Here is a 26,555-nt window from a genome sequence, read left to right as displayed (position 1 = left end):
ATTTTTTCTTTCTTTTTATATAAAGCTTTCTTTTAAGACCTGTTGGAGTTTTTCTTTAGTGGGGAACTCCAGGGAATTGAGTCTGTAGCTCAACAGGGAATTGGTGGGAGGAAGAAGTCAGGGGGAAATCTGTGTGTGTTAGATTTACTAGCCTGACTTTGCATACCCTCTGGGTGAAGAGGGAAGTACTTGTGTTTCCAGGACTGGAAATAGGGAGGGTGGAATCCCTCTGTTTAGATTCACGGAGCTTGCTTCTGTGTATCTGTCCAGGAACCCAGGGAGGGAACACCTGGAAGGGAGAAGGGAAGGGAAATGGTTTATTCCCCTTTGTTGTGAGACTCAAGGAATTTGGGTCTTGGGGTCTCCAGGGAAGGGTTTTGGGGGGACCAGAGTGCCCCAAAACACTCTAATTTTTTGGATGATGGCAGCTTTATCAGGTCCAAGCTGGTAACTAAGCTTGGAGGTTTTCATGCTAACCCCCATATTTTGGACGCTAAGGTCCAAATCTGGGAATATGTTATGACAGTAGGACATGGCAAAATCTTTTTCAGATATATCCAGAAGGGAAAAGTTATCCTCTTCACACTTGTGCAGAAATAGATTTATAACAAAACCAGCCAAATCCTCCCCAAACGCTGGTTTAAAATCTGTTCCCAGTGAGACAGTTTGTTACTCTACCTAGCCCCGTAACACACCCTAGTCTCCTCCAGAATTAGTGAGACTTGATAGCTTTGTCTCTTCAGAAATTCACATTCCTTAATGGGATGATTTCTGCTGTTCATTCCCATATGGACAACTTAGGCCCTGCCGTTATAAACACTTACGCATGTGTTTAATTTTACTACTGTGAGTTGTCCCATTGACTAAACATGGCCACTGTTGGAGACAGGATACTGGACTAGCTGGACTGTTTCCAGTATGGTTGTTCTTATGTTCTTGACTGAACATCAACAGTTGCTTATTATAATTTTGGCTGGATTGGTATAGGATCTTCTCGGCCCTGTAGAGGGTCTTCTCTGTCCTACCCTAATCTTTCATTACCTACATTCAAATAAAACTAGTAACTAAATTCCGCACTATATGCTACGATTAAGACATTATAATTGATTAATTAAATATTTGAATTTAAGGCAATGTTCCTTTTTTCATATGCCTTAAAATATGGTGTCTCAGTATAATATTTACAAATTCAGTTGATAATATTTATTTTTCTTTTTTTAAATAAAGCAAGGGAATGCCATGCAAAGCACTGTGGTTAATGTAACTTTAGTTTTGAGAATTTAAACACTCAAATCGTGAAAGGCAAAGTAAAGTTTGAATGCTTATTCCATTCCCTTTTTCTTATGCCTCAAAATATAGGATTTCTTCATGTTCTTAAAACTACTTAGCCCCAGGTCCACTGGACACTTCAGTATTCACAGATTTGCTGCTAAGACACAATCCTGCGAATCTGTCTTGCAGTGTCAGTTATGCCCAGTGGACTCTGCAAGCTTGTATGAGTTTGTCAGTTTAACAAAGAAATTGATATGTACCAAGCTTGTTACCCCAAGGGGAGTCTCGGACATGCTTCAAACCAAATGCACTGCTTTAGGTAGAATAAACAAATTTATTAACTATAAAAGAGATTTTAAGTGATTATGAATCAATGCACAAATCGGATTTGGTCAAATGAAATAAAAACAAAATGCATTCTAAGCTGATCTTAACACTTTCAATGCCCTTACAAACTTAGATGCTTCTCACCACAGGCTGTCTGGTTGCCCTTCAGCCAGGCTTTTCCCTTTCATCCATGCTTCAGTCGCTTGGTGTGGTGTCTATAGATGTAGGTGGAAGAGAGAGAGAGAGAGCATAGCAAACGTCTCTCCCTTTTATCATGTTCTTTCTTCCCTCTTGGCTTTACGTCCCCGCCCTTCAGAATCAGATGAGCATTACCTCATCGCAGTCCCAAACTGACCAAAAGAAGAGGGGTGACTTACTCGAGAGTCCAACAGATCCTTTGTTGCTGCCTAGGCCAATGTCCTTTGTTCCTGTGAGGCTGTGCTGGGTTTGTCCCATACATGACCTGATAAGGTGTGAACTGCCTCTCTGCTCTTGGAGAGCTTTTTGCCTGGGCTTGCTTTAAGTCATGAGGACACATTTTCAGCCTCATAACTATATACATGAAATTACATCCAATAACATTACTATAACAACAATGCTCAGTGCATTATAAGCCTTCCGAAGACATCCGACATGACAAACTTTGCATTGGATATCACACAATCATTTTATAAGGATGAATTTAGGGGTGTATTGTGTTCCCAAGAGGTACAGAATGTCACAATGGGGTTGCTTTCGGTACAGACCTCACATGTCGCCCTTTGGTGAGTTATTATTAGGGCCCTAGCGAATTCACGGCCATGAAAAACGCATCATGGACTGTGAAATCTGGTCTCCCCCTGTGAAATCTGGTCTTTTGAGTGCTTTTACCGTATGCTATACAGATTTCACAGGGGAAACCAGCATTTCTCAAATTGGGGATCCTGACCCAAAAGGGAATTGCAGAGGGGTCATGGTATTGCCACCCTTACTTCTATGCTGCCTTCAAAACTGGGTGGCTGGAGAGCAGCAGCTGTTGGCTGGGCGCCCAGTTCTGAAGGCGGTGCCCTGCCAGCAGCAGCACATAAGTAAGAGTGGAAATACCATACCACGCCATTCTTACTTATGTGCTGCTGCTGGCGGTGACTCTGCCTTCAGATCTGGGTTCTGGCCAGCAGCCACCGCTCTCTAGCTGCCCAGCTCTGAAGGCAGTGCCAGCAGCAGCACAGAAGTAAGGATAGCAGCACCGCAGTCCCCCCCTACCATAACCTTGTGACACCACCCCCCAATTCCTTTTTGGGTCAGGGCTCCTACAATTAAAACATCATGACATTTCAGATTAAAATAGCTGTAGTCATGAAATTTACTATATTAAAATAGTATGACTGTGAAATTGACCAAAATGCACTGTGAATTTGGTAGGGCCCTAGATATTATATGACTATATCTGACCCAGGGGATCTCTGTAAAACCCTGTGCCCTCTGCCAGTTGACATCAAGAGGTTGCTGGGTCACAGTGGGTCACTCCTTTCCAGTTCAGTGAAGAAACAGAATTTGGAAGCTCCCAAACTGAAAAGCAATAGACACTGGGAAACAGATCATTTTGCTTACATAGAAGGTCTTTCTGCCTACCAGTCTCTCTAAGTTAAGGAGTCGGGTTTTTTTCCCACTCTTTTTCTTGACTTAAGCAAACCACCCTTTGTTAGCTGTTCCGCTCTTTATTCTTTGGACCAGGTCTTGAGGGTTTATAGTGAGCAATTAAGGAATGTAGGCAGTGTTAAATGGATGGGTCTCTTAACTGTTCCAGACTAATGTTTTAAATTTATTAGAGAGACAAGGTGAGTGAGATAGTATCTTTTATTGGACCAACTTCTGTTGGTGAGAGATACAAACTTTCAAGTCACACAGAGCTCTTCTTCTGACCTGAAGAAAAGCTCTGTGTGGCTCGAAAGCTTGTCTCTCACCAACAGAAGTTGGTCCAATAAAGATATTACCTCCCCCACCGTGTGTCTCTAATATCCTTGGACCGACACAGCTACAACTACATCATTTTAAATGTATAGCAGGAGGTTTTTTAAGTATATATTTTGGAGAGATGTTAGCTGGACTCCATTACTTTCATAGGTTATGGCTATACTAAAGAGCTTACCAGCGGCACAGCTTAATTGCTCCAGTTCCTGTGAGCAGTGGTAGCTGTGTCAGTAGGACAAGTTCTCCCAATGACTTAGCGCTGTTCACACCAGTGCTTAAGTTGGCATAAGTTATGTCGCTGAGGGGGAGGAATTAGTCATCCCCCCCTTCCCCAAGTGGCATAATTTATGTCGAGTTAAGCTGTAGTGTAGCCTTAGCCATAGTAATTCTTTCCACTAATTTTTTGTTTGGTTGTTTTGGAATATAATACCCAGGTCCACCCACCAATTTTAAGACTCTTCATTGGCTTCTCTCCCTATTAATCAAATCAGGTTTCTCATTCTTGTTTTCAAAGCGCTTCACAGTTCAGGTCCCTCCTACATCTCCATTCACTCACTCAAGACACATATCTACCTATGCTCTTCATGTCGTCTTACTCACGAACTCCTCTTTGTGCCATATTCTGTGATGCTGCTACCTGGAGCCCCCACTCCCTGACTCGCTATATTACATCCACAACTATTCATCTTTCAAGCTCCTTAAAAAACATTTGTCTTCCAAATGGTCTTTAAACTTTAGCCCTATTGGCAATCTTTCTCTAGTTTAAAAACAGAATTTAAAAAAAATGACGAGCAGATTTTTTCGCTGTGTATATATATTTTCACTGTCTGTGTTTCTCTCTGTGTGTGTGTGTGTGTGTGTGTGTGTATATATAATATATAGCTAAAATAATAAATAAACATTCATTTCACAGGCTCTGAGCATGTTAATTATTTGAACAACAATTTTGGTTTTGTGATTTTTTTTTTTTTTTTTTTTTTTTTTTTTTAATCATCTCACCTCTTCTACCACACACAAGGTCAGTGTCCGATATTAGCATATCCATACTATTGGGAGTGAAGGCATGCTTTAGGCTTGATAGAAGCCTGCTGTGGTTTTTAAGACTCTGTTTTGATAACATTTAACAGTTTAAGCTTAGGTAGAACTGTGCATGTGTAAAGACATTGCAGAGTAATTATGTTTAGTATTGTGCTTGTATAAGGAAAATGCAGAGTAATAGTTTTGGGGAGGGAAATGTAGCCACGAAGCTAGAAAAAATTGGTTTGCGCTAACACAAAACCTGTACTGACAGGACAAGAGTTAACATAAAAATGAACTAATACACAGACATATCCTATAATGCAGTAAGGTTCTTTTGGCTCCCAAGGACAGTGTTATATCGAGGTAGAGGTGTATAAAGCAGTTAGTCTGAACCAGTGGTCCCCAACCTTTTGCTTCTGGCAGGCGCCGGACGACGAGCCATGGAGGACTGTGGCGGCGGACAAGCATCCACTGAAATGCCGCTGACAAGCAGCGTCATCCAGAGGCGTCGCTGCTGATTTTTGGCAATATTTCAGCGGCGACACCTCTGGATGACGCAGCTTGTCAGCAGCATTTCAGTGGATGCTAGTCCGCTGGCCAGTACTCGGGCGCACTTAGATGCCCGGGTGGGCACCATAGCGCCCCCGGGCACCGTGTTGGGAACCCCTGGTCTAAACAATAGAAACCTGCAATTGTATATTCTCCTGTGTTGGGGATGACTGTGTGGTGAAAAGAACAGGAGTACTTATGGCACCTTAGATACTAACACATTTATTTGAGCATAAGCTTTCGTGGGCTACAGCCCACTTCATCAGATGCATAGAATGGAACATAGTAAGAAGATTGTATATACATACAGAGAACATGAAAAAGTGGAAGTAGCCATACCAACTGTAAGAGGCTTATTAATTAAGATGAGCTATTATCAGCGGGGGATGGGGATGGAATTTGTAGTGATAATCAAGATGGATTTTGTGTGGTGAAACTATCCTAATGAGCTTCCCACTTGTAAATAAATAAGAATTTCCTACTAAGTGTTTTGCCTAACAAAAATTTTTTAAACCAATCTGCTGAGTAGTAATTCTCTCAGTCATATGTATACATTGGCTTATATCTCAATCCCCCATCTTTCAAGAAGCCAGTAGAAGCAAAGGACCCTCTGGCATGATCTGAAAGTTGACAAATCTAAGCTATTTTAGATCAGAGATAAGAGTGAATTCCAGCAGCTTAGGGCCCTTATGAAGAGGACTATGCCAGCCCGCCCTCCTCTCTCTTATATCTAGTGACCTAACATCATCAACTCTGTTCATTGTAATTGGCAATGTATCATGAGTAGAGAGTTAGTATCTCAGATGGACTGGTCAAGCTATTTGTGCTTGTAATCTTTCTTGACTATGGTTATGGCTCCGTAATTTGAAATTGAAGCTAAATATTTATTCACCTGTTCTGAAAATTTGCTAAAATTTAAATTAAATTCTGTAATTCTAGAATGGGATGTTTAGATGGCAAATACATCATTTTATTTATTTTTAAAGGAAATCTAAGTCCTTTATTGGGTACCGTATTTGCACATAATTTCTGAACTAATGGAGACTGTTCACATCCTTTGTCCGTTATTTGAAATCCTACCATAGTTAGTGCTAAAGACACACAACATTGACTATTTCTAAAAATGTTTATTTTGAATTATTTCTTATCAGCACTAGGAGATATTCCTCAGAAAACCACTGAAAAATAATGTTGAGAGATACTGGGATAGCTTAGGGAAATTGGTCCAAGTCCGTCTCAAGCTGGAAATGACAAAAAGTCAGGAAAATCTCATTGCGATCTGTCATATGAACTGAGAATTTTGCAAGCATGATTTATATTGTAATTTCTTTGTTTTTCTGTATCTTCTATAAAGCAGCTATTATACTTTGAGGTGCTATCCATAATTTAACAATGACATATATTTTTGTTTAAATGTAGGCTTGAAAAGCACAGATGGTTCATGGATATTGTAAAATGAGCAAACTTACATACTTGTTAAGCTGTTAAGATAAGGGTTATACTTAGTTACTAGTAAGCTTAAAAAACAGGTCCACCTATCATTCAAAAGAAGCATGAGACACCAGTGTGGTACTGCTGAGCTTTACAGCTTGATGGATTTAAAGCAAGGTATTATGTTTTGGAAAACAGGTAGCCCAGGAAAATAAAAATGTTACTAAACCAGAAAGATTTGGTAGTTTTGGCTATCTATTGATCAAGGGAGAACACACACTTTTTATTAGACTTCATTTGAGACTTTTTTTAAATGGATTTGATCCAGTGGCCCAATACTGAACCATGTTTAACAGCTAATGTGTATTTATTTTTCAGCACAACATGTGTATTCGAAATGCAGAGAGCATATTATAGAAGGCTTTGGACTCTTGCTGGTTGTATACAGTAATACAATGAAGGCAATTGAATTTAATTCCCTACGGATATTGATTTCACTACTTTGCTGCCAGTTATTCAACACTGCAGAGCATGAAGATGTAGTAAAGCATGCAATAAAGCTGCATCGTGGGAAAGGTGCTGCTGTCACACAGAGAAAACAGTGGGTCTTAGAAAACTGCAGAAAGCTGTCTGGGCTCCTTCGCCAAAAGAACGTGGTTCTCAACAAACTAAAAAATGCAATAAGATCAGTAGAGAAGGACTTGGGGCTGTCAGATGAAGAGAAACTTTTTCAGGTGCACACATTTGAAATTTTCCAAAAGGAGCTGAATGAAAGTGAAAACTCAGTCTTTCAAGCAATCCATGGACTCCAGAGAGCCCTTCAAGGTGATTACAAAGATGTTGTAAACATGAAAGAAAGTAGTAGACAGCGATTGGAGGCCTTGAGAGAAGCTGCAATAAAGGTAGTACTTTCCAATTTTACTAATGCATTATGAAAGGTAATATGGTGAAGATTTCATAGGGATCTCTAATTATTAAAAAGAGGTATAAATTATTTTGTTTTGTACAAAAAATATGGATCTGCACCAAACCTTCAACACTTATTCCTAGTGTAAAGATGGAATTTTGAGCAACGCTAGCAGTAAATCTGTTCTCTTCCGGTAAGCTAGAAGTAATATAGTAGTTACAGGGAGTTTCCTTGTTGACATTTAGAAATTTATAATAATTATAAAAAATAGTTCTAATGAGAACCCCTATAACTCCCAACTCCAACATTACTTTAGAAGGCAAGGGAATATGAGAGGTGAGACTATTCATATACTTTGGCAGTAATATAGCATTCTTTGTTGTAATTGCACTTCTTTGTGTCAAGACAAACCAACTGAGATTGCCTTCTTTATAGAATAATCACTTTAAAGAACAGATGTGTGATAGTGAAGCATGAGTGTTTCACTGACTATTGTGGCTCGCCAGCCTCACCTTGATCTGTTAGGGCTCACCAAAAGGAGCCCCGGTCCAACAGACCTGGCAAAGTTTAGAGAGACAAGGTGGGTGAGGTAGTATCTTTTATTGGACCAACTTCTGTTGGTGAGAGAAACACGCTTTCAAGCTTACACAGAGCTCTTCTTCAGGTCTCAGAAACTTACTCAGAGTATGGAAAAATTTGTCTGAGCAGGGCTGTTCTCTGGGGAACCACAGCAGGTCTCTGTACACTCTGTACCTCAAAGTAGCACGCTGGAACCCCATATTCACCATTGTGATATGATTAGAATATTTTGGTACAAACACAAGACCTGTGAGGTATCATTTTAAAAGTCTTGATCTATTGAACATTAATAACCTCTTGGATTGTATGTACAGTCAGCGTCTGTGGAATTATGTAGTATTGCAATATATACTATTGAAATATGTTGTGAGGTTGGGAGATTGCGACAATGAGACTTTCAGTAAGGGCAAAGGAGCACCCATCACTGGCCATATGGACGTTGATGGCCCAATAAGAAAACAGTCCACTATCCCAGAGGCTCCTTACAGAAGGCATGTACACGATGGAGACTGCTTGACCAATGGGAACTGACTGACCCCCAATCCACAGCGAGGCTCTTTCTAGCAGCTGGAAGAAGGTGTAAAAAGAGATAGTAACATCATCATTTGGCCTCTCTCCCCGCCCCCCTATCTCAACACCTGGAAAATCTTCTGGAAGAAAAGACTTTGAACTGGGAAATTTGGTCCCAGTCTGGAAAAGGGTTCAGTCTGGATATTGAGGAACTGTCAGCTGCTTTTATCATCTGTCACAGTGAGACACTGCTTGATTCAAATCATGCTTAGTCTTTTTAAGTTAGAATTTAGACTGCAAGTTTATTTCTGTTTCTTAAGTAACCAACTTTGCTCTCTATGCCTGTTACTTATAACACCTTTAAAATCTATCTTTCTGTACTTAATACATCTGTTTTATAATTTACCTAAAACAGTGTGGCTTTTGGTTGAAGTGCTAGGGGAATCTCAGCTCAGATTACAAAGACTGGTGCATGTCCACTTTACTATGAAGAAGTGGCGAACTTATTAATAAGTTCGCCCTGTCCAAGAGAACCTGGAGCAGTGCAAGATGGTGTATTTCTGGGGTGCAATGCTGGAGAGCTGGGGGAGTTGGCTGGAGCCTTTCCATTGGTGGTTCATGAGTGGCGGGGAGATCATTTATGTAACTCAATTGGGTGTGTCTCTGCCTGTGGAGGTCTGTGTGAGTGCAATACCTGTCAGAGGCTTGTAGCTACATCAGCATCACAGTGTGAGAGGCAGCCAGCCCAGGTTGGTGAGTTTGGAGGGCTCAGTGGTCCTATAGTTCAGCTTACACCCTGGGGACCTTGTCACAGTCTCCTATCCAGAGAAAGTGCCATTATAGTGGAGTTACATGCAGTGGTTCCTTGGGCACATTCACAGTAATCCTCTTGTTTTCCTTGCCCCCTCTCCACCCATTATTGTAGAAAATATAATCAGAAATGTTCCGATGTTTACAAGATAGGCGGGAAGGAAATGGAAGTGAGTTGTTGTGGAAGGTGGAGAAGAGGGGAAGACTGTGAGGGGGGTCATGGCTTATGTGACTAGGAGATCCTTGCAGAGGGTGTAAGTGCTGGGGACCTGGAGGCAAAAAATGAGGCACAGGTCAAGAGTTTTTCAGCCCATAGGTCAGGACCCAAAGTTGGGTCACCAGATGTAGCTGGCCGGCGTGGCTCCCCTCCTCTCTGGAGAGGGTCAAGCCCCGCTGGAGGCCAGAGTGGGCGGAGCTACAGAGCTCTGAGCCCGTCCCTCAAAGGGTCGGGTGGCTACCTGGAACTATAAAGGCCGGCCCTCAGAGCTCAGTCAGGCCCCAACAGCTGGAGAGGTCAGATGTACCTCAGGGAGCTTGAGGCTGGGAGACTCCGGCGACCCAGGGGAGCCGCCCGGACTGGCCAGAGCTTCCCCGCGCCCGCTACCCAGAGGAGCCGCCGATGCTACCCTGGCCCGACTACCCTGAGGAATTCCCGGACCTACCTCCCAGCCCTGGTCGCGATGAGCCTATGCTCGTGGACCCTTCAGAGGCCGACGCTAGGACTCAGGTAGGTCCCGAGGGGGAGTACGGAAGCAGCCCGGGCACAGCTGACCCCAGTCAGGCTGCAGAGTTGCCCGAGCCTATGTCAGTGTGTTGCGGTCAGGATCCCCACTGTCTGACCAGCGGAGTGACAGCCGCTGTTAGGGCCCCGGGCTGGGACGCAGTAGAGTGGGAGGGCCTGCATCCCCCACTGCCACCCCACTTCGGGGTGGCAGACTCCCCCTCTCCCTGGCCTGAGGAGGCCGAAAAACTGTTACGGTTGCTCAGCCCTGACGAAAGGCCTGAGCTTACTGACTCAGCGTTTGTTACCCGCCCTGACCTAGGGCTGGACCTTAATCTATTGCTAGTACTACTCTGTCCTGACCCAGGCCTGAGCTTACTGACTCTGTGTTTGCTGTCTGCCTTGGTGTAGGGCCCGGTGCCTCGCAGCTGATACCGCAGCCCTGCCGGAGGGCCTGAGCCTCTTGCCCGCCAGACGGACAAGCACTGGAAAGACCGCCGGGCTAGTTTCCCGGACCAACCGGAGTGGAGTGGGCTGGCGTGGTTCCCCTCCGCCCCAGAGAGGGTCAAGCCCTGGCCGCACACATTTACACCAGAATATTTCAGAACGACTCCTGTCCCATAGGGCTGGCTGGGCTCCCCTCTCTGCTCCAGGCATTGCAACCTCTGGGGTCACAGCCCCACTCCGCTTTGGCCCAGCTGTCATGATGATGGGAGCCTGGGTAGGCCAAATTTGAGTGAGTGGCACTTCAACCCCATAAGAACACAAGAATGGCCATAGTCTGCCACCAGGGAGGGGAAGGGAGAGGATGCTGCTGTATAGCGCTGCAGCACCCTGTCTACCAGTAGACATACGGTGACATTGAAAAGAGGCGAGAAACGATTTTTTTCCCTTTTCTTTGAGTGGGGCGGGTAAATTGATGACACATTCCCTGAACAACTGGCGACAATTGGCGACAATTTTTGACCCTTCAGGCACTGGGAGCTCAGCCAAGAATGCAAATGCTTTTCGGAGACTGCAGGAACTGTGGGATAGCTCGAGTCCTCAGTCCCCCCTCCTTCCTTCCATGAGCGTCCATTTGATTCTTTGGCTTTCCGTTACACTTGTCACGCAGCACTGTGTTGAGTCCCTGCTGTGGCCTCTGTCTGTCATAGCCTGGAGATTTTTTCCAATGCTTTGGCATTTTGTCTTCTGTAACGGAGCTCTGATAGAACAGATTTGTCTCCCCATACAGCGATCAGATCCAGTAATTCCCGTATGGTGCATGCTGGAGCTCTTTTTGGATTTGGGACTGCATGGCCACCCATGCTGATCAGCACTCCACGCTGGGCAAACAGGAAATGCAATTCAAAAGTTTGCGGGGCTTTTTCGGTCTACTTGGCCAGTGCATCTGAGTTCAGATCGCTTTCCAGAGCAGTCACAATGGTGCACCGTGGGATACCTCCCGGAGGCCAATACCATTGAATTGCGGCCACGCTAACCCTAATCCGACATGGCAATACCGATTTCAGCACTACTCCCCTCGTCGAGGAGGAGTACAGAAATCGGTTTTAAGAGTCCTTTATGTCGATATAAAGGGCTTCGTTGTGTGGATGGGTGCAGGGTTAAATCGGTTTAACGCTGCTAAATTCGATATAAACGCGTAGTGTAGACCAGGCTTTATATCTAGAAAGCTACCTGACAGCATCCAGAAAGATCAGAGATGGCAGGATCATCCCAGCATCCAGTATTTATAGTTGAAAATAGCCTACCAAGTGTTTATAGCACAGCATGTGTCCCTAGATTTCCCTCTGTTGAGCACACAACACCCATGCTTTGAAGTCACTGTTCCTCCTTGCTGAGCAACTTTAGACAAATGGCTATAGATAAATGGGAATAATGTGATAGCCAAAAACATTTAGTTTTCATGCAGTTTTTAAGCACCAAATGAATCCACAACTAATCACTAACACACATTATTGTTCCAGGATTAATTAAGTATACACAACAGCAATCACAGGTAAAACTAGCATAAATGTAATTAATGAGGCATGTGCCATGTAAACACACTGTGGCAATATCTTCCTTTGTTCTATTCTAACAAGTGGATACAATAACATTAGCAACTAATAGGTTCATAGACAAGTGGATACAATAACATTAGTATTTCTTCTGATCTAGGGTTATTTGCTATAGTGTATGCTTAATAGCAAATAAGCAACAGGATATTGCCAAAATTAAAAGATCAAATTTTACAAGATTTTACAAGTGGGTTGCTTTGCATGGTATAATGCCTCTTGATGTTCCTCTGAGGTTCACAGACAGGTGAACTGCCTATTGCTTTTAATCTAAGCTGATTTGCCTGCATCACAGCCTCCAGCCTCTGACTCACCTTAGCAGCCCACCTAGCATGACTGAGTTGGGGTGGGGGGCAAAACAAAAAACCTGGGGGCAGGGTGGGCACATGAACCTGTGTACTCCCCCCACCCCCCACGTCGCCTCTAGTAGGGGGTGCAAATATGCTTGCTTGCCCCAGGTGCTAACATGCCTAGTTATAGCTCTGCACCAGGGCCTCTATCCCCAGACTATTTAATGGATCGCAACAGGCCATAAATATTTATAAATAGACCCTGAGCCCAAAAAGTTTGAGGACCACTGGCATAGATGATGCAAGAGACTGAGGTATCCAAGAAAGAGGTGCAAGGAGTGATGTGAACAGAGGGTAGGATGCAAGCTGAGACACTCATGAAGCAGTCTGTGCTCTGAACATGGGGAATGAGGGGTGTGGAAAGTTTGGCAGACAGTACCTTGAACACAGTGTTCTCCAACCAAGCCCCACCGCATGCCTTCATGCCACTGCTTCATGGGAGTGCAGGAGTTGGCCTCTGCAGCATATAGCTTTCTGAAGCTGTGGCAATCATTATGAAATTAACATGATTTTTGACAATTTCACTGCTGTACAAAACTTTAAATGGAAAAAATGCAGATTCACATCAACCAAACCATTTTGTGAATTGTTCTAGTTTAAAAAAGAAATGAATTGAGAAAATCAAAATGTTTCTTTGACTTTTTAAAAATGAAACTTTTTTTTATTTTTGATTCAAAATGACTTTTTATTTAGAAATTGTCCCCAGTTTTGTAATAACCCCCCCCTAAAAACATAAAGCTCAGTTGAAATGACATCTTTCATCTGACTCTAAAAGATTTTTTAAAGTTATTTAGAACTATCAGCAAACCACACATTGGTTTTCCCTATGGATCTAGTTCTAAACAGCAGCTGTGAAGCTAATCAGAATCTTACACATTTCACTCTTCTGCTGCTTTGCAAAGGTACTAGTAGCAAAAGAGGTACTGGAGAGATCTCTCTGCAGACTTGGGAATAAATCACTGCATTGGATTACATTTTAGTCACATTTTGAAGATTCTTTGGAACTATAAGATCTAGAAATGTTTTAAAAAATAAAGAGAGCTTCAATTCTGCTGAAGTGGAGGGTGTTCCCCTTGTGTGTCATGTCAATCTTCTTACTCGCGACAAGTAGATTATTTTAAACCCTCCCTTTTTTTAATATTTGTAAAACATTAGCATGGTGATTTAACAATCTTATATAAAGCATAATAATGAGAGATGACACTGGAAAATGGTGGTTGATAAGAGAGGGAAGTTTACATGAGGTAGGTTTAAGAGTACTTGTTTGCACATTCTTCCAGTTTTGTTCTAGTTTATTTGTATTAAATGTGTTAATTCCTTAGTTAATATTGATGTATTCACAGGAAGCCCTTTTTTCACTTTCCCAATGGGATGTTAGGTGCAAAAGCCAAAATTCTGGGTGTCTGTGGCCTACTGTCTTCACCTTTGACTCCTTAACAGGCTGAGGCATATAGCTTCTAGCTCGAGTGTCATGTCAGTTTCATATTGTTATTACATGAAAAAGATGCTTCAGTTATTCACAAAGGAGAGCCAGAAAAGAAGGATGGGAGAGGGTACAATACTGGAGGTCTCTTATTTCTTCCATTCTTCTGCCTTTTACTTCTTCTTGCAGCAGAGAAGCTTTAGAGGATGGAGGTGACCAAAAGCTCCATTTATCTTTCAGTAACTTCAGATTTACCAGACCCCTACTAGCCAGATGCTAGTACAGAAAACACAGCTGCCAAGCAGGGTCCCGGGACGTATCCTGATAGTAATTCCACCACTCTCCTCTTTCCTAATAGCAGGGGTGGGTTCTCAGCAGGGGGTTGTCCTTAAATCTTGCTGTTTGGTCTCATTCTTGGTACCCACACACTCAAGGGCACTCATCTTTACCCAGTTCCTAAGGCACAAGGTGTTACCTGGTTGATTTAGGCACTTCCACCCTTACCCAGTTTTTAGGGCTCTGGGCATACTCTTCTGTGGGTTTGCAGGATCTTTTTACCGTTGAAAGAGCCTGACATAGTAATATCCTTACCGTCTATTTATTAACAATTACCAAGCAAAATACACATACTAAGCATACAAAGCTATACTCACCATTCCTGGCCATGCAGGCACACTTTCCCTGTTGGCCAGGCAAGGTCGTTCTCATCTGGGTTCTGGTTGCTGCACATCATGGTTGTGCAGAGGATTCTTAGCAGCTCTGATTTTAGGCGGTCTCTTGGGGGGTGAGTTCTTCTTTCAAGTCTTTCCTTCTTCTTCTTCTCCCTTTTCCTTTCTTTTTCCTTCCCACCTGGTCGTCATCTTGGACCTCAGTTTATATAGGGAAACTTGAGTCCTGCTTAGCTATACCTTAACAAATCATTTTACTAAGATATTACAAAATAATTCTTTGACCAATCCTAACATATTGCAAAATAATTCTTTACCCAATAATACCCCCACCACCACTTCAGTTTATTTAAATCTTGTAAAATTAATTATACAACAGAAAGAAACAATCAAAGAACCAGACAGAAAACAGACAGATAAACAATAGAGAAGTGGGGACCGTAAAAGCAAAACAATAAAGAATTAGAGATTTCACACCCACAACTGTAGATAAGTGATTCCTTGCCTGATTAGAATGCTATCAGACAAAGTTTTCTTTAAACATCTTAAGAGATTCCTTGCTTATCTGGTGACAGGTTTCAGAGTGGTAGCCGTGTAAGTCTGTATTAACAAAAACAATGAGAAGTCTTTGTGGCACCTTAGAGACTAACAAATTTATTTGGGCATAAGCTTTTGTGGGCTAAAACCCACTTCATCAGATGCATGAAGTGGGAAATACAGTAGAGAGGTATAAATACTCAGTATATGAAAAGGTGGGAGTTGCCTTACCAAGTGTGTGTGTGTGTGGGGGGTCAATGTTAACAAGCCAATTCAATTAAGGTGGAAGTGGGCTATTCTCAACAATTTTCCCCCTGCTGATATTCACATCTCCTTGTCAACTGTTTGGTATGGGCCACCTTGATTACACTGAACTCATTAGCACTACAAAAGTGTTTTTTTCCTCCCTTCTGATCAACTGTTGAGAATATTTTAGCCCACGAAACCTTATGCCCAAATACATTTGTTAGTCTCTAAGGTGCCACAAGGACTCCTTGTTGTTCTTGCTTATCTGGTGATGGTTGGTACTATTAGGAGGGGCACCTTCTTAACAGCCCAATATTATATTGTTTTGATATAATTTAAAAGGAATGTGAGGATGTGACTTTCTGATTCTTGACTCATGGCTGCTGCTCTCCTAATATGCAGAACTGCAGAAAAAGGCCTCATCCTCATTTTGCATATCTCTAGGTGTTCAGTCCTCTGGCTAGTACGTGTCTGTAAATTTTTCAAGTGCAGATAATACTAGTACAGATTCTGCCATTTTGTGTTCTGGTGTCTAATTTCATCCAATGTGAGGCACAGTGCAGTGTGTGTACTGTCATATGCTTTTGACTAGGTCTGTTCAAAGCAGCAGCTTTGAAGCAACATTTTCTTTTCATGAACCCACCTGCTATTCCTTGCCAGATGGCACCCTCTGCTCCATTGCAGGATTGGGGCATTTGCAGACCTGTGGCATGGGTGGAATAGTAAATGGCCTCCCTGGATAAATATTACAGAAGTTTTGCCTCCATCAGATGAAGAGGCAGTTGCAGCTAACTGTCTTTCAGGTGATCAGAGATCTTTTGTGCTACTGTTCAGATCAGGGGTCGGCAACCTTTCAGAAGTGGTGTGCCAAGTCTTCATTTATTCACTTTAATTGAAAGTTTCACATGCCAGTAATACATTTTAACGTTTTTAGAAGGTCTCTCTCTATAAGTCTGTATTATATAACTAAACTATTGTTGTATGTAAAGTAAACAAGGTTTTTAAAATGTTTAAGAAGCTTCATTTAAAATTAAATTAAAATGCAGATCTTATCAGTTTAGTGCAGTGGTTTTTAACCGGGAGTGCACGCACCCCCTGGAGGTGCGAGATGCCCTTTCTGGGGTTGCGAGACATGCAAGATTTTTTTAGAAGGTAAATCATCGAAAACACAAATTAAGCACAGGCACATAAGTACAATTACTTAGGTTTGATGAAACAATGTATTTATTAACATTATACATTTTTTAACTATTACTGTAATATACAAAATTTCTAAGTTCTCAAGTTCTAAGCTAATTGTAGTGTAATTTTTGATAAGGGGTGCGAGAACATATTTTGAGAACTCCAGACCATCAGCAGCCTGTGCAGATCTGGGTGTAGTGTATTAAATTGCTCCCCATAGGAATGTGCTACTTCGGGCGTACTACTTACAGCTGCCAATCCTGATGCTCTGAGCGGCATGATAAGGGGACGGGAAACAGGGGTGGTTTTGGATAGGCATGGGAGTCCCGGGGGGCCTTCTGTGGTCGGGGAGTGTGGATAGGGGTCAGAGCAGTCAGGGGACAGGGAGCAGCGGGGCTTGGATGGGAGGGTGGGATCCTGGGGAGGTGGATAGGGGTACCCCAGACTGCCAGCGGGCTGAACCGCTCCGCCCGCTGCCGGTCTGGGGTTCCAGCCGCCGGCCCCGCTCCGCCCGCTGCCGGTCTGGGGTTCCGGCCGCCGGCCCCGCTCCACCCGCTGCCGGTCTTGGGTTCCGGCCACCGGCCCCGCTAAGCCCGCTGCCGGTCTGGGGTTCCATTCACCCAGGCCAGCAGTGGGCTGAGTGGGGGTGGCAGCTGGGACAATCGACTCCTGTGCCACTGGTTGCCAACCCCTGGTTCAGATGTAGCTAATCTCTGTTTTCAGTTTATAGCCTTATTCAGTTTACCACAATTGATCTCTAACTTGTTTTGTCTCCAGTTTGTCCTGACCTAGTGGAGGAGCTGGCATGAATTGCTCCTCTTGTAAGGAAAAACTGCCTGGATGTTAAAGGCATCCTATATTCCTCTCACCGTCCAAGGAGAGTGTCTGTGCATCAGATCCAGAATTGCTGGGAGAGGTTTTTACCCTTCAAGCGGTGCTTTCTAGCCGAGATCTATAAAGGGTTGGGAAGCATACAGTCTTTCAGAAAAATAGGAAAGTGCAAATATTCTTTACCAGGGGACTAGACAGAAGAGCTAAAGCTATTGAAGTTGGGCCTGTCCATATTTGCTGTTAATTTCCTCCCCCCCCCCACTCCACTTACTCTAGGAACAGTGTCAAAGATTTATCTGGCAAAGGGTAATTTTCATCATGCCAGTGAGACTGTGAGTTCTGGCAATTCTAAACATGTTAATAAACAAATCTGTACACCAAGGCCAGGGTTTTCATCACAACCTGAAGTCTTTGACTGGAAAGAGTTTTAATGGGATAATCTGACATCACAGGGTTGCTCTGAACAGATTGTTGTCACAACATTAACATCAAGGAAGCTATTCATGATTTGTCGCTAAATGGGATGAGCTTTGTTTTCCCCTTGATGCAGAAGACATGTAATCTATAGAAGAAAGAACTGCTCATGTCTCATGCTACATGCAATACAATTTTTTATGCTTGGTCTTGGTGTTAGATCCATTAAGGTCCAGATAGTGGCTGTCACTAGCGTTTTGGATCCAAATAAAAGCTCTCACTAAATTACTGCATCTCAGTTTCTTAAAAATGTTTTCTTGTACTACCTTCATTCTCTTCCCTATCTCAAAGAAACTCGGTTTTGTGCTCTGACCAAGAGGGCGGATTAAAAATCAACAATTCTTTTGGAAAAATTCAGATTTTTGTAAAATTTAAATTTGATTTTTTTATTTTATTTAAATAACAAATTCAGATTTCATTTTAAACGGATTTATTTTTGAAAAGAGAACTTAAGTTTAGGCCCTAACATATTCTGTATTATTAATATTTCTTAAAACATTTATTTAAAAATAAATATGCTGAATCCATGAGCCTTTATCAAAAACATTGCGTTAAAGGCTACTTTTCTATATGAAGAATCAGGGGCAAAACATCTAGCTTTTGAAGTCAAGCTTTATAAATCTGGCACAATAGGTCAGCCTAAGTAATTTAGGAGACTCTCATTTTGAATAGACTTAGGTGAGTAGGAACTTAAGCTTCAGTCATTTTCACTTAGACATATTTGAAATTTTTCTCAAGGCTGACTTGAAATATTTATTAATTCACTGGCTATGGCTAATCCTCCTGGTTTAATAAATCATTTAGTTGTAAATGTGATGCATGTTGTGATAAGAGATTTATCCAAAACATTTAAAGTTATTTTGTTTAATAAAAATAAATTGGATATACTGTTATGTTTTTAATTAAATTCCAGTTACCATCCTAATGCACCTTGACACACAGCATGAGGAAAAAGTTAATTAGTTAAAAAGCAATATATCATTCACCGTTTTCTAACATACTAAAATATAAGGTTAATAAGAATATGAAAATATTAAGCTATACATTTACTTAAATAAAACATATATTTGTGTTAATATAATGTGCCCTCCTAGGTAGCAAAAAGATGCACTAGATTTGGTACAAAGACTCTAGTTGTAAATTAAGATGTTTTAATGGTTATATCGGCCAATGAGAAACGCACCTTTCTTTAGAAAATAACAAGTACAAATAGAAAAGTTGATTAAAATCAATTATTTAAATCAAGGCTTTCCAGTTTAAATCATGATTTAAATGGCCTTGATTGAAATCACTCCACCCTGTTGACAGAGCATCCTTTAAATCTCTTGCTTCAATAACTACTTAGTACTTCTCTATTAAGGGTTGCAATCTTAGGGCTTGGCTACACTTGCAAGTTAGAGCGTATTAAATCAGCCCCGGGCGCCCTAACTCCTGAGGTGTCCACACTGGCAAGGCACTTAGAGCGCTTGGACTCTGTAGCTGAAGCGCTCCTGGTAATCCACCAGCACAAGAAGCATAAAGCTTGCTGCACCCTGGCTGAAATGCCCGGGTGTCAGTGTGGATGAGGTGTTGCATTATTGTGCTGCGATTGGCCTCCGGAAACGTCCCATAATCCCCTGAAGTCAAGCGGCCACTCTGGTTATTGTTTTGAACTCGACTGCAGGCATGCGGATTTGGGGATATCCCCTTTCAAAGCTCAGTTTCTGACAACTGGCATGCTTATCTGCTCCCGAACAAAGCAACCATTAATGTGGAATGCTGCTGTTGTGAGTGTGTGTGTGAGAGAGAGAGAGGCGGAGGGAAGAGAGGGGTCTGCTGCTGTCTGAACTTACGAGACAGTATGCTGACATGCGCTCAGCCCCCCAAAACACACTGTGTCTTCCTCTCACATACACACAACACACTTCCTGTCACGCTCCACCCTCTCCCCAATTTGAAATGCACGCTTAGCCACTTGCACGTGGGGATAGCTGCCACAATGCACTGCTTTTTGTGGCATTGCAAGAGCTGCTAATGTGGCCATGCCAGTGCTCTTGCAGCTGACGGTGTAAACACACAGCAGCGCTTTCCCTGCTGTGGTCTTCGAAGCCTAGTTTAACTCACAGCGCTCTACATCTGCAAGTGTAGCCAAGCTTAGTAGTTATAATCTTGACCAGGAGTCTATTTGTGCTAGTGCACTGTCAATAGATAATATTGCACCTTCCATTGTTCTGCTATCCTTTCTGCACCTGAAATTCCAGAGGAGGAGAAACAGCTAAAATTTGATTGTGAAGCCATAACAGTATATTTGTAATGTACTGAATCACAAGATGTCAGCACTTTGTTCTTCCTTACATCTGAAGTGCAGGGACCCAAAGACTTCAGACTAAATCCATAAGACATTGAATTTGAAAGGTGCACAAGAAATCCGGCATTTAATTGCCTTCTGACATCAGGGCACATAATGCAGCAGTGTCTTTTTATACAGAGTGAGCAGGAACTTCAGCCATTTATGCAAGACAGCTACTTGATTGTTGAGCTCTACTTTTTCCAAGTGCTACAAATTGGCTCTCTGGTTGGTGTCTGATACTTTATTTAGCAAAGGGATCTCTAGGTCACAGCCAAACCAAACGTAGGCTTCCTTTTTTATTTCATCTTGTTCTCTATTTAGAATGCTTTTTCTCAGTGTAAATGCTTTTTCTCATTAGCTACATCCCATCTGTAATGGTTAGCGGATGCATCTTTGAAAGAGAGAAATGTTTTCTTACCTGCTAATTTCTGTTGTTTGAAAGCATGCTTATAAATCTCATCTTCCTTTTTCTGAGCTCTCTTGACATGTTGATGTCTTTTCTGTTTGTGGTCTTTTTTTAACAATTTCCTGACTTTATATAGAGGTTTATAAAACTTTAAGAATATTTTCCATTATATTTGTTTGCTTGGTAATAGTTAGTGAAGTCATACTTTTTAGGTCACTATGCTTTAACTTCCTTGCTAAAGTGTATTTTTTCAATTGTACTTGGCATTGGAATTAATATATCTTCTAGAGTTTCTTTGGGTGTCCCCTCTGGTCCTCAGATTTCCAACTGCTTTTAAATGTTATAAAAGAACAGAGGAACCCACCTGTAAGAACTGGTGGATGAGTCTGTTGAAGTAACAAATAAAAGGCAGAAAAACTATTGTAAAGTCTCAGTGGAATTATTTTAATAAAATTTGCTATGAAGTTCTAATTCTTGTAAAATGGTTTGTTTCAAAAATAGTATAAATAAATATTAATAAGGTGGAATGTTGTCCTGTTCAAAGATCAAATAAAAACTTCATTCTTATTTGCTGTAAAATCCAACAGGAGGAAACAGAGTATGTTGAACTTTTAGCAGCAGAAAAACATCAGGTTGAAGCCCTTAAGAAAATGCAGCATCAAAATAAAAGCCTGTCTATGCTAGATGAAATTCTTGAAGATGTTAGGAAAGCAGCCGATAGGCTGGAAGAGGAAATAGAAGAACATGCCTTTGATGACAACAAATCAGTAGGTGACATTGTAGAAATCATTCTGCTTTTTAATTCATATACTTTCATTTTTAGATCTAACAAAGCATTGCATTGATGCTACTTTTATGTCAGATGTAATAAATAGTGGTAATAATTTAGTGACAACTTTAAAATATTTGACCTTATTGCGTATCTTTCCTATCCCGATTCCCACAGAAGAAATTGCTTATTTAGCGCTATTATGACTGCTTTCCAGGAAGCAGGTACACTCAGCCATCTCCCTTATCACTAGTATTTTTTGTCTCTTAGATATGATTGCCACTTTTAACTATTATGTTGTGGAACAAACTTGCACGTCATGATTTTGACATAACTGTTCAGGGTCCTCTAGCCCCATGTTATTTGGGGTCTCTAGGCTCTCAAAATACAGGCTCACCCTGTTAAAATTAGCCTCTATTTTTTTATTTCTGATTTTTTTTTCTCTCTCTATTTTTGTTGAGAATATAATGGGAGAAAGAGTACCCTTGAAATTAGGTTTCACAGTCCGAAAAAAGGAATAGTGTGCAAGGTAAGGGCATGAAACACCTCTGTTGCATTTACAGTGGCTTTTTTCCACTTGGACTTCATCTGCTTTCAGTCTCTTGGACTCCTTGCAATGGCTCTGTGCATGTGGGAGACTAGGGGAAAGACACAATCCCAGGTTAACCGTGTGTGTGTGTGTGTGTGTGTGTGTGCGCGCGCGCGTTGGAGGAGAGAACACATCCATTTCTCTATGCCTTCCATCAGCCTCTCCAGTCAGTCCTGTTATCTGAACATAAGATCACAGCTCTTTGGCCTTGGCTTCTACTCTTGGAAGTTCTGATGGGAAAGGCTTTTGTTGGCTCGCAGTTCCTGGCGCAAGGTCTGTGCAGTTCATGAGTTGTGTTATGGGGGACTGGAAGTTGCCCTTTAGGAGGGAACCAGGGCCTCTCTAGGCTCCTTTTGCAGTGGCCCCCTGCTGGGAAGCAACTAGTTGTTATGTTTTTCTCTACTCTAGGCTGGCCCATCCTTGTAGATGGGGGTCATGGTTAGCAGGAGCACCAGGGAATAGTTGGCGATAGCACTGTGTTCTGTTACCCCTGCTAGTAGTGGTACAGCCTAATGGAGTCAGGCTGTGTGGAAGGAGCCCAGGTTTGTCTGCAGACCGCTTTCATGCTTCCCTTCCTGCTTATTGGCAAGAGGTTGAATGGCTCCTTTTTCTCCAATGATTTCTTTTCTCTTTTCCTCCCAGTGCTCCTGTTAGTGGGAGAGAAGGAATAAAGTACCAGTCTGAGGCCTTCTCAGGTCCCCACTTCAGTTTAGCAAGAAGCATTCAGTATTTTCTTGTAACTTTTCTTAAACCAAAACATAACTATACCAAACCTGAGCTACAAACCAGACTTTTGTAAGGAAAAGAGCACTATTAACAGAGACTCAGTAATCTAAACATAAGTTTTCATCAAAAATATAACCAACTAGGATAACACAATAGGGATGGTATCCCTAGCCTCTGTTTGCCAGAAGGGAATGGGCAACAGGGGATGAATCACTTGATTACCTGTTCTGTTCATTCCCTCTGGAGCATCTGGCATTGGCCACTGCTGGAAGACAGGATAATGGGCTAGATGGACCTGTGGTCTGACCAATTATGGCCATTCTTATGGTCTTATAAAAAGGAAAGGAAAATAATTCTTGTAAGCCTCTTATGCAAGATAACAGCAATCACACACAAAACAGGCAAACAGGACTTTGTCATGTACAATCCACATACAATAAATACTCCTTTAGGAGACAAAATCCAGAAGTGGCCCATTAGATGTTCAGAGTCCTCAACACTCACTTTTAAATTAATAATACCTAGTGCTTATATAGCACCTTTCATCTCTAAATCTCAAAGCACTTTAGAAAGATCAGTATTATCCCCATTTTATATGGGGAAACTGAGGTACAGGGAAAGTGAAGTGACCTGCCCATGGTCACTCAGCAGATCAATGGCAGAGCCAGGAATAGAACCCTGTCTCCTAAATTCCAGTCTGATGCATTATACACTAGGCCATACTGCCTCCCTTCCAACACTGACATCACTCCAGTGCCATCCATGCCTGCCTCCATGAGTATCTGTATTGCCTAAATTCCTAATTGTATTAACTTTATTACAACAAACTCTCAATAAGTAATCAGTATTTGAACTTGTTTATATGTTTTGTTATATAAAAAGCAGATTGTGTAAAAATATCAGTCTGAGACTTGAATATTTACTTTTCTACTGAGAAATGCTTTCTTTCTGCCAGGTGAGAGGTGTTAACTTTGAAGCAGTTTTAAGGGTGGAAGAAGATGAAGCAGACTCCAAGAGAAATATTTCAAAAAGAGAAGTGGAAGATGACCTGGGTCTTAGCATGCTTATTGATTCCCAAAACAATCAGTATATACTTACCAAGCCCAGGGATTCAACCATCCCTCGTGCTGATCACCATTTCATAAAGGTAAATTGTTATACATTTATTTAGAGTATTGTATCGTGATCTAGTAAACGGAAAAGTTCTCAAATTCTACCCTTTTTCCCTTATTGAAAACGTAGTGTTGCGCTTAACTTGATCTTCCTGAAGATAAGGAAAAGAATGTATTTTACATGTTTCCAGAACACTATTATCAGCCCTTAACTTTTTAAAATCAATTTTTTTAAAACATTTCTTCAGACAAGGCAAAAACACTAGTTTTCTTTCAGCCCTTTGTACTATACATACCAAGACTGTAGTTTAAAATCAAAATTTTCTGCAATCTGATACCACCAGTCTGGAAAACGTATCAGTTATTCTCATCATGTGAGTTTCTAGCAGAACCACCACTCAACATGCACCAGATGTTTTGGTGTAAAGGATTCTTGATCTTGCCCTGTCTCTCCCAAACACACATTTCTTGTGTTTCCTCCCTCATAGTGAGTCATTTCCCTTTCATCATGACGGTGAACCATTGCCTAAAAGGGTCTTGGAGCATCCTCTTGTTCCTGGACCCTCAATCTTCAGATCAGTTTGCAGTTCCAATTAATCTGTGGTGGTGGTGCAGAATCTTTTGCAACAAGTACGAAACTCTGTTCTGTCTGTTCACTTTCCGGTAGGAGATATAACACTTCCTTTGTTTTTTCTCTAGCTAAATTATTAGAAGAAAGAAATAGGCAAAGAAAGATGCAAACGTTATCTGATTTAGAGCTTGTAGTATGAAAGCCTGGGACCGCCTCCTTTTTGGGATGTGAGAGGGGAGTCCTGGATAGAATTAGAGATGCAAACCTGTAGTCTTTTCTATACTTTTTCACCAGACCAACACTTAATGTATCTACTGAGACATTTTTGGCCATGTTTTTGCCACATTTTTGGCCAGTTTTGAGATCAGTTGTGTGAAGACTTGCTGCATGAACCCCTGCCATTCTCTCCTGTAAGGGACTAATTCCAGACTGCTGAATCCAGAAATTGCAGAAATTACAATGTTTATATGTAAATGATGTTTCTGTATTTTGGATACACCAGTTTGGAAGGTCTTTCATTAGTATCGCAGATATTAATTCTTTGATATACATTATATACATTAGCATTCTTGTTGTTCATTTTGAATGTTTTTGCTATAGTTGGTTTGTTTTTCATTTTGGAATATGAGCTACTTCTGACTGATACTTTTTATTATTATGGATTTAGCTCTTCCTTTAATATTTCCTTGTATTTCTCTCTTACGGAAGCTTCATTTGGGAAGGTCAAGAGAGACATGGCAGAATTAAAAGTCCTCAGAGCCAAAAGTTTTGGCTCATCACTGACAGATCTGTGTGTCAGATCTTTCTTTCTGACTGATGTTCTGAGAGCAGCTTTCCAGAGTTGTGTGTCTAATATACAGAAACATCAAATACAGGTTAAAAAAATTACTTTTTTAATCATCTCAGTTGCAAAAACAGGCAGTGTCTATTAAATTTACAAAACACAACTCTGTTCCTCAATTTCTTAATCTGTAAGTGGTGGTGGTGATAATGCTTACTACATAAGAGTTTTGAGGCTCAATTCATTCATATCTGTAACATGTTTTGAACTCTGTGGATGGATGATATTGTATAAATTTATTTTTACATTGCCACTAAACTTTAAGGTTGTGAATAGCCATTAATTTCACCACAACTTCCTCATGACTTTTTTATATTAATATATTACTCAATTTTGTACACTAGGATATTGTGACCATAGGAATGTTATCTTTGCCATGTGGCTGGCTGTGCACAATGATAGGATTGCCAACCATGTTTGGGTACATCATTTGTGGAGTACTCTTGGGACCATCAGGATTAAACAGCATTAAGGTAAGAGAGTGAGACTCTTGTTTTGTTTTTTTGTTTTTTTGTTTTTTTTAATATCTGCCTTCATTTTTAGGGTTGCTTTAATAATTTAAGTTTTACAGTATTGCCAACTTCCATTGTTCAAAAATCATGAGAGAGGCCCCAGAAAATCATAGAATTTTCAAGAGATGCATTTTCTTTTTATTTGCCTTCTGATTTCAGATCCTTTAGCATACATTCATGTTTTCAAGTTTTCTCCATCCCCATGAAGGATAGAAACTTACTTTTTTTAAATAAGAGAGGGCTAATTACACTGAGAAATTGTTTCCCTGTGGAGTTGGAATAAAACCCTACTTTTCAATATTATAGTTGCTCCTACTCAGGAGCTCTCCTGTGATCTATGCAGTATTGTTGTAGCCATGTTGGTCCCCAGATATTAGAAAGACAAGGTGGATAAGGTAATATCTTTTATTGGACCAACTTCTGTTGGTGAGAGAGACAAGCTTTTGAGCTTACATAGAGCTCTTCTTCAAGTCTTCTCCTGTGATCTGTCATGTTTCTCCTGAGTAAGATAGTGTGAAATAATTCTTAGGTTAGTTAATTTTATTTATGCTATCACCTCTGAGTTTGAGAAGGATGTGGCCTGTAGGAGGAAGGGAGAGGCAGGCCAGATTTTAGTCTGGGGAGGCAGAGAGAACATCTCTGAGTTCCCCGTAATCAGTGATGGTGTTTTATCCTGTTTTTCGATCTACTTCTCTTGCTCTGAATCTTCTAACTGTTGAGAAGTATTAAGTGGTGATGGTGTTGCTACGGGAAGACTGGCATCTGCCTTCTCCACTTTGCTGTCACAGTGTCATTTTCTCCCTGCAATGAAAGGCAAAGAGATGGCAGAGTGATCACAGAGATGCAACCGCAGCTC

At 41.4% G+C, this 26,555-nt stretch overlaps 1 protein-coding gene across 3 annotated transcripts in view; it reads left to right on the top strand.

The window, feature by feature from the left end:
* Positions 1-26,555, top strand: part of TMCO3 (transmembrane and coiled-coil domains 3) — a 65,139-nt gene that overhangs the window by 1,595 nt on the left and 36,989 nt on the right. For all 3 annotated transcript variants that reach the window (XR_007773753.1, XM_050948544.1, XM_050948557.1), the window contains exons 2-5: positions 6,928-7,451; positions 21,167-21,346; positions 23,619-23,810; positions 25,532-25,660. Coding sequence is in view for 2 of the 3 variants with exons in the window: in XM_050948544.1 (XP_050804501.1) it covers positions 7,005-7,451; positions 21,167-21,346; positions 23,619-23,810; positions 25,532-25,660 (948 nt within the window). In the remaining variant the exon portion in view is untranslated. The remainder of the gene's footprint in view (positions 1-6,927; positions 7,452-21,166; positions 21,347-23,618; positions 23,811-25,531; positions 25,661-26,555) is intronic.

This window comes from Gopherus flavomarginatus, chromosome 1, assembly GCF_025201925.1.
Source record: "Gopherus flavomarginatus isolate rGopFla2 chromosome 1, rGopFla2.mat.asm, whole genome shotgun sequence".
Taxonomy (NCBI): domain Eukaryota; kingdom Metazoa; phylum Chordata; order Testudines; family Testudinidae; genus Gopherus; species Gopherus flavomarginatus.
The sequence above is the reverse complement of the archived record's forward strand: the minus strand, read 5'-3'. Positions and strand labels throughout refer to the sequence as shown.